At 41.0% G+C, this 7,729-nt stretch overlaps 1 protein-coding gene across 1 annotated transcript; it reads left to right on the plus strand.

The window, feature by feature from the left end:
* Nucleotides 1–1,574: 1,574 nt before the first annotated feature.
* Nucleotides 1,575–7,507, plus strand: ZC3H15 (zinc finger CCCH-type containing 15). Its single transcript, XM_078870733.1, has 10 exons — nucleotides 1,575–1,711; nucleotides 3,537–3,632; nucleotides 3,879–3,987; nucleotides 4,147–4,299; nucleotides 4,412–4,503; nucleotides 4,670–4,849; nucleotides 5,293–5,439; nucleotides 5,532–5,630; nucleotides 5,765–5,906; nucleotides 6,800–7,507. The coding sequence occupies exons 1-10, from the start codon at nucleotides 1,634–1,636 to the stop codon at nucleotides 6,979–6,981; spliced, it is 1,278 nt and encodes a 425-aa protein (XP_078726859.1). The 5' UTR covers nucleotides 1,575–1,633; the 3' UTR covers nucleotides 6,982–7,507.
* The last annotated feature ends 222 nt before the right edge of the window (nucleotides 7,508–7,729 follow it).

Here is a 7,729-nt window from a genome sequence, read left to right on the forward strand (position 1 = left end):
CGCGAAAAACATCGCAATGCTGAAAAATGTACATGTAATTTATTTGATCGTGATTACACGTACACGTAGTAGCTGCAACATTTTGGCAAGAACCTCCTGAAATATAGTCTTCAGACTCACCGAGGCTTTCCTGGGTAAACAAGCGAAATACTACAATATTTAATTGTCATCTTGCTATGGTTCCATCTTCCCATCAAAAGGCCATCACGTAAGAGTGTTTCCATTCACTTTATTTTATTTTATTGTTATTTTTTTTCTATCTACCATTACTTTACCGAAATAACCATGGAATAAGAGTGTTTCCACTTTACCAATACAATATCTTTGCTTATTTTAGGCTCCCCTTTATAACATCTTCGGCCATAATTATTGTGTATTTTCATTATTTTCCAATGATATCATTATTGATTCGAGAACAACATTAAGCCTACTTTGCAATCGCAGTAAGTTGTATTATTAGTGTAATGCAGGTAGGTTGGCCTATAGCGCCATCTGTTGGTGATGTTATTTATTATGTTATACTCTTAGGTTTTTCGGTAAAGTCACGTAGGTAAAAAATAAATAATAATAAATATAATTGAAATAATAATAGAAATAAAATTGAAATAATAATATTTATTTCTTTTATATTTTATTTTATTTCTATTATTATTTCAATTATATTTATCATTATTTATTTATATTTGTAGTAAGTTATGTATTTAACTTTCCTATACTTTGCACGCCTATCATATTTTTGTATTCTTGTTGTTGTCACGTTCTGTCCCGCGCCTCCTGGACATTTTTTTTTTAAAAAGCTTTAAAGCTCATTGGATTCCTCCAACAAAAACATAAATGTTTAGATTCTGTTCCCCCACAATCTGGAGGGAGAAACCTTTAACGAGGGAGAGAGGGAAAACCTCTGCACTAACATCCACGTGATCTAGAGGGAGGGAGAGAGGGAAAACCTCTGCACTGCCACCCACGTGATCTAGAGGGAGAGAGGGAAAACCTCTGCACTGACACCCACGTGGTCTAGAGAGAGGGAGAGAGGGAAAACCTCTGCACTGACACCCACGTGGTGTAGAGGGAGGGAGAGAGGGAAAACCTCTGCACTGACACCCACGCGATCTAGAGGGAGGGAGAGAGGGAAAACCTCTGCACTGACACCCACGTGATCTAGAGGGGGAGAGGGAAAACCTCTGCACTGACATCTACGTGGTCTAGAGGGAGAGAGAGAAGGAAAACCTCTGCACTGACACCAACGCGATCTAGAGGGAGGGAGAGAGAGGGAAAACCTCTGCACTGACACCCACGCGATCTAGAGGAAGGGAGAGAGGGAAAACCTCTGCGCTGACACCCACGTGGTCTAGAGGGAGAGGGAAAACCTCTGCACTGACACCCACGTGATCTAGGAGGGAGAGAGGGAAAACCTCTGCACTGACACCCACGCGATCTAGAGGGATAGAGGGAGAGAGGGAAAACCTCTGCACTGACATCTCACCCCCTTGCCTCATCGTCGTCCCCCTCCCCTCCGCCCCGGAAGCGGCGTGTCGCGGTGTGCTCTGGGTTAGGAGGAGGCGGTCCTTCCCCGGCGTGCACCGCGCGTCCCCCCCCACCCCACCCCCCTCCGCCGCCGCCACCTCGCCCGGCCATGCCGCCCAAGAAGGTGTCCGCGCCGGCGGCTCCGGGGAAGAAGGCGGATCAGAAGAAGAAGGAGAAAGTGATCGAGGTGAGTCTTGGCCGCGACGGCGGCGGCGGCTGCGGAGCCTCAGTGGAGGCCAACCCGTAGGGGGAGCGCGGGAGGAGGGGGAGGAGGACGGACGACCCCCGGAGCGGAGCGGCTCCTCGGGCCTGGCCATTGTGGACGCGTGGCCCAGCGGCGGCGGCCTCGTCCAGAGGAGTTGTCGTCGTGTGTCTGACAGTGCGACCTGTGGGAGTGTAGAGTCTAGAGTCTATGCTGTGTAGAGTGGCGAGTGTAGGCTCTGCTGTGTAGAGTCTCCAGTGTAGAGTCTACTATGTACAGTAGGCTCCTGTGTAGGCTCCTGTATGGAGTATCTTGTGTAGAGTAGTCTCCTATGTAGAGTCTATGTCCTGTGTAGAGTGTGTCCTGTGTAGAGTGTGTCCTGTGTAGAGTCTATGTCCTGTGTAGAGTGTGTCCTGTGTAGAGTGTGTCCTGTGTAGAGTATGTCCTGTGTAGAATCTCCTATGTAAAGTATTCTCCTGTATGGAGTCTCCTATGTAAAGTCTATGTCCTGTGTAGAGTATGTCCTGTGTAGAATCTCCTATGTAAAGTAGTCTTCTATGTAATCTTCTATGTAGAGTCTTTGTCCTATGTAGAGTATGTCCTATGTAGAGTATGTCCTATGTAGAGTATGTCCTGTGTAGAGTATGTTCTGTGTCGAGTATGTCCTGTGTAGAATCTCCTATGTAAAGTAGTCTCCTATGTAGAGTCTTTGTCATATGTAGAGTATGTTCTGTGTCGAGTATGTCCTGTGTAGAATCTCCTATGTAAAGTAGTCTCCTATGTAGAGTCTCATGTATAGAGTCTCGTGCCGTCCACAATCCTGTTTAGCGTCTCCTTTAGAGTAGCCTGTCCATGGTCTATGCTCTATAGAGGCTTCTGTAAATGTTCTCAGCAGTGTAAAACGTGGAAAGTAGAAAACTTAGTGCAATGTCCCAATTCGTATCTTGTATCGTCTCTTGGCTAGATTCGCATGTCTTTGCTTCTGTGCTTATGTCAGTCTCCAGTCTCGATTCCACTGTCTAAAGGCAGTCCTTAGTCTATAGTGGTTAAGCAGTCTAAATTGTCGTCTCCTGTCAAGAGTTTACCTCCCTTATAGAGTAGCCTGTGTGAGTCTTTTAAAGGGGTCACCAGTCCAGGATCTGGAATGTAGAGGCTGTAGGCTAGGCTCTAGGCCTGCAGTTTAGGATCTTTATTTTGCATTCTAAAGTCTTCCATTATAAGATTTAGATGTATCAACTCAGGAGTGTGCAGGGTGTGATGCTGCTGAGCTCCCCGTATGGCGAGCATGTCTCTGGGTGACGTGATAACCTTGTATGTCATAACCCCGGTTGTGTGATGAGGCTCTCGGGTTAATGTGTTTGTTACTGAGCCAAGTGGAACACCAACACCAGGGAACTCTGGCCATCTTGACATGTTCTGTCTCCTGCCTGTCATTTGTTATGAGGTTTGTGTTGTTGAATTGTAGGTTCGTCACGAACCGTGTGCAGTTTTCTGAGAATAGTGGAATTTCACCATCCAATATAATCTCAAATTATAAAGTGATCAAATTAATTATCCTGTTTTTTTTATCAATTGTGGCTTTGACTATGACATATATAACTTATAATCCCTGTATTCTTTTGGTCTTTCGGTAAAGTCACGTAGATAGGTTGAAAGAACATTTTTTTTATTTTCTTTGAACCTTTCTACATGACTTTACCGAAAGACCCAAAGAATATGAATTCCTGAAGTCACGAAAGCTTTAAGTCAAGATTTATAATCCCTGTCTTGGAAATATTGACTGAAATGTGTCTATCCTCTTACCCTCTAGGACAAAACCTTTGGTCTTAAGAATAAAAAAGGAGCCAAACAACAAAAGTTCATCAAGCAAGTTGTTACTCAAGTGAAAAATCCAGGAACCAAAGTGGTATGGTATCTGTTTCTAAATATGTATGTATAACATGTTTCAATTATATGCACTCCGCCAATTACAAATGTTTGCTGTACTGTATTCGATATATTAAAAATAGCCAACCTTGTGCAGTGGAACATTTAAGTAATCTTCCAATTAAAGTAATCTTCCAATTAAATAATGTGAAATTAAAATGAGCGAGGGTAAAATTGTGCAAAACGCGCTCATTGTGTCAGTCGGAAACACATCTGATTATTCCAGGTACCAGCAGCAGATGACAAGAAGGGTAAAAAAGATGACAAGCTGAAAGAAATCGAGGAACTGAATGCACTTTTCAAGCCAGTAGTTGCTGCTCAGAAAGTAAGCAAAGGTAATAACAAGCCTTAAATGTTTCATGCGTTTTTTTATTATGTCTCAATATTCATTTACTAAAAAAATAAATGGAACTTTTCTGTTGTTGATTTGGTCTGATGACATTTTATTCAGCATTCTGGAGAATTGAGACTGAACCTTAACTGTTTCTTTCCAGGTGTGGACCCAAAATCAGTTGTCTGTGCCTTCTACAAACAAGGACAGTGTAAAAAGGGAGACAAATGTAAGTTCTCGCACGACCTGTCGTTGGAAAGGAAGGCAGAGAAGCGCAGCATGTATGTGGATGCACGAGATGATGATCTTGAAAAAGGTAAGTGGCCTCCGACTCATTCATCCACTTCAGTGAAAGTTGGATTATACTTTGCATTTTGTGAATGAACACAATTGAAATGCAACGTTGTAATGGCACTTTTATTTAACAGATGACATGGAGAACTGGGATGAGGCAAAGTTGGAAGAGGTCATCAATAAGAAGCATGGTGAAGATGAGCTGCAGAAAACCAAAACAGAAATTGTATGAGCTTCAGTAATTAATAGAAAGCAGTTGAGTTTTACGGTGTTAAAATGTGTGCTATTTGAAGATAGGATTATTCTTATTTTTTACATGACTTACAATGTTTTACTGTAAAAGACAAATAAGTCTGATTAACTCTAATCTGCATGTAATTTTTTTCCTGCAGGTTTGCAAATTCTTCCTGGATGCCATTGAGAGCCAGAAGTATGGCTGGTTCTGGAGTTGCCCCAATGGCCCAAGCTGCATGTACCGACATGCCTTGCCACCTGGATTTGTTCTCAAGAAAGAAAATAAAAAAGATGAGAAAGAGGAGGAAATCTCACTGGAGGACCTCATAGAAAAAGAGGCAAGGCAGACATGAGTCAGAAGTAGAGATTTGAAAACCTACAATATTCATACTGAACACTTGTAACCTCAAGATGCAAAATTTGCATTGCTGTTACCATTGCCAAGGAGTTTTTTGTTACATTAAACTTAGCTTTACAAACTGTCCAAGTAATCTTTCGTGAGTTGGTCCACTTGGATTTTCTTTTTTACTATTTTTGTGGTGTATATGTATGATATTGTCTACTTGTACCACGTGTTTTGAGTTGTAAAACAAGCTCTACAACCGGAAACCCCACCAGAGAGTGTTGTTTGAACATTTAGAAGCAAGCTCTTAACATTTAAAGACCTTCACATGATTGTATGACTTTGTGATAACAGAACTGCTGTCTTTTATTTTCCATCACATCATTACAAACAAAATGGTATATCTAAAATGGTTTGGATGTTTTTGTGTTTTCTCAGAGAAATGCGCTCGGTCCAAATGTGACAAAGATCACATTGGAAACCTTCTTGGAGTGGAAAATGAAAAAGAGAGAGGAGAAAGTCGTGAAATTTCAAAAAGCTATGGAGAAGAGAAAAGCAGATTACAAAGCTGGAAAAACACTTGGGGTGTGTATAGATAGACATGAGATGGTATTTAAATCTACAATTTGTATTACGGTGATTACGAGTGTTTTAATGCTCTTGTTATGCGTGTGCAGATTAGTGGACGAGAGGTGTTTGAGTTTCATCCAGATCTGGTCAATGCTGATGATGAAGAGGCAGATGAGACAGAATATGCACCACAGTCAGATGAAGAGGTATGTCGAGTTAAATTTTAGTCACAAATACACACTTTAAAAAGCACATGGTGTTATACGTCAACAAAATGTTTCTTTTTTTTCAAACGTTCCATTGAAAGTTATAAGCTTTGCTGATTTTTTGTTTTTTACAGATGGAGGATGAGGGGGATGTGAATGAGATAGACGAGAGCAGGTTTGTGGAGAAGGAGGTGGACATTTCAGGAATATCGGTCTCTCGGAAAGAGGACAGGTTCAACAACGTGCTATCCCGAAATGCAGTATCTGCTGATCAGGGTGCGTTAAGAGTGCAATATACACACACACACACATCTATTTTATATGTTTTTGGATTTTGCAAGTGCATAAATTGCAGTAGAGTTTAGCTTTGAAGAGTTATTGGATGGTGAGGTGACTTCCCATATTCCCAAACACTCTATTGGTGCTCTATCTAACAATCTTTCCATGGCAATATAGCACTCAGTCGAGTAGCTCCACATTAAATTTCGATTTAAAGCTTTCGTGACTGCAGGGATTCATCTTCTTGGTTCTTTCGGTAAAGTCACGTAGAAGGGAAGTAATAAAATAATAAAAATAAAACATAATAAAATAATTCTCACGACGTTTCGGCCACAACGCAAGCAGCCGTCCTCAGGTGAAGACCAGGTCTGTCGGGGAGGCAGACCTGGTCTTCACCTGAGGACAGCTGTCGGGGAGACAGACCTGGTCTTCACCTGAGGACGGCTGCTTGCGTTGTGGCCGAAACGTCGTGAGAATTATTTTATTATGTTTTATTATTATTATTTTATTACTTCCCTTCTACGTGACTTTACCGAAAGAACCAAGAAGATAGCTCCACATTACCTTTCCAAACTCGCCATTATCTTCCCAATGTAATAGTTATGCAAGTGAATACGATATGTTTTTTGTATCATTCTGAGTGCCTTTTTCAATATTTACCGATTAGCGGTATTCATTGAGATACTTTTTGACGCAAAACAAATTGAAGTCTTATTCCAGCATTGGCACGTGAAAATGTTCTCATTAAACACAAAAGGGCCACATTGTATCCCGCAGAAAATATTATTTGACACGTCATGTAGGATACAAAATAACTGTCCTCTTAAGTCATTGTATCGTGCTCGGCTTGGGGTTGTCTTATTAACTATTCATGTGTGGTTCCGATACAGAAAGCCACAAACTTGCAGAGGCATGTGGTGGCTCTGAGGATCATGCCAGCAATGGAGAGCACCTGGAGCCATCACTGGACAGCGGTCAGATTGATGGTGTGCCTGTGGACGAGAATCTCTTCACTGGAGATGACCTGGAGGACTTGGATGAGGAACTTGAAGACCTTGATGTTGACGATTAGAAATTAAAGAAGAAGAAGACATTTACCTTTTTGAAAAAGCAAAACAGTGCTAAATTTTCATTTATTTACTGCATTGATAATTAGATTCCGTTGACCACAATTGAAGCCACAGATGCCCAAATGCTATAGCTAGGACTGGATGGTATGAAACCTGTTCATCAATGATGGTATTAAATAGATGTCAATCAAATGTAAATATGGTGGGTAAGAGCCATTGCATTATTTTTCCTTCAGCAATTAGCCAGCATTGACAACGTTTATTTTAATCGGTAAATAATACAGAGCCTTGAGTTTATTTTAAGCTCCTCTTATGCCGTTTTGATTGGATTTAAGCCACTGAATATGTTTTCTTCACGAGTGAAGCATGAGTGTTTTAAATTTGAATAAAGTTCAACCATAAGTGATTCCATATAAACAGACTGGCTATTACATGTACATTCTACCATATGTACACTGGTATGTGATGGATTTAGGTATCACCCATTACAGGTCTGTTAAAGATTCTGAATAAAGCGATGCAACAACATTCATGCTTTTGGTGGTGCACCGTACAATTATCTAAGCCATGTATTTCACAACTTGTTATACATTTAAATGAAGTAGGCTGTCGTGTATATATGTATGTTGAACTTTCGCACCGTACGTGGCCAACCATCTTAATCGAATGTGCGATCAAACTTTTACATTAATAAAATTTGTACTGTACGTAAAATTATGGCCAGTTAATGGAAAGTTGCTGATTCATTAT

The sequence above is a fragment of the Lampetra fluviatilis genome, chromosome 2, assembly GCF_964198595.1.
Source record: "Lampetra fluviatilis chromosome 2, kcLamFluv1.1, whole genome shotgun sequence".
Lineage (NCBI taxonomy): Eukaryota > Metazoa > Chordata > Hyperoartia > Petromyzontiformes > Petromyzontidae > Lampetra > Lampetra fluviatilis.

Coding starts and splice junctions, on each gene's coding strand:
- ZC3H15 (XM_078870733.1), top strand. CDS start 1,634: ATGCCGCCCAAGAAGGTGTCCGCGCCGGCGGCTCCGGGGAAGAAGGCG. Junction 1,712..3,536: donor AGAAGGAGAAAGTGATCGAG/GTGAGTCTTGGC, acceptor CTTACCCTCTAG/GACAAAACCTTTGGTCTTAA. Junction 4,850..5,292: donor AGGACCTCATAGAAAAAGAG/GCAAGGCAGACA, acceptor GTGTTTTCTCAG/AGAAATGCGCTCGGTCCAAA.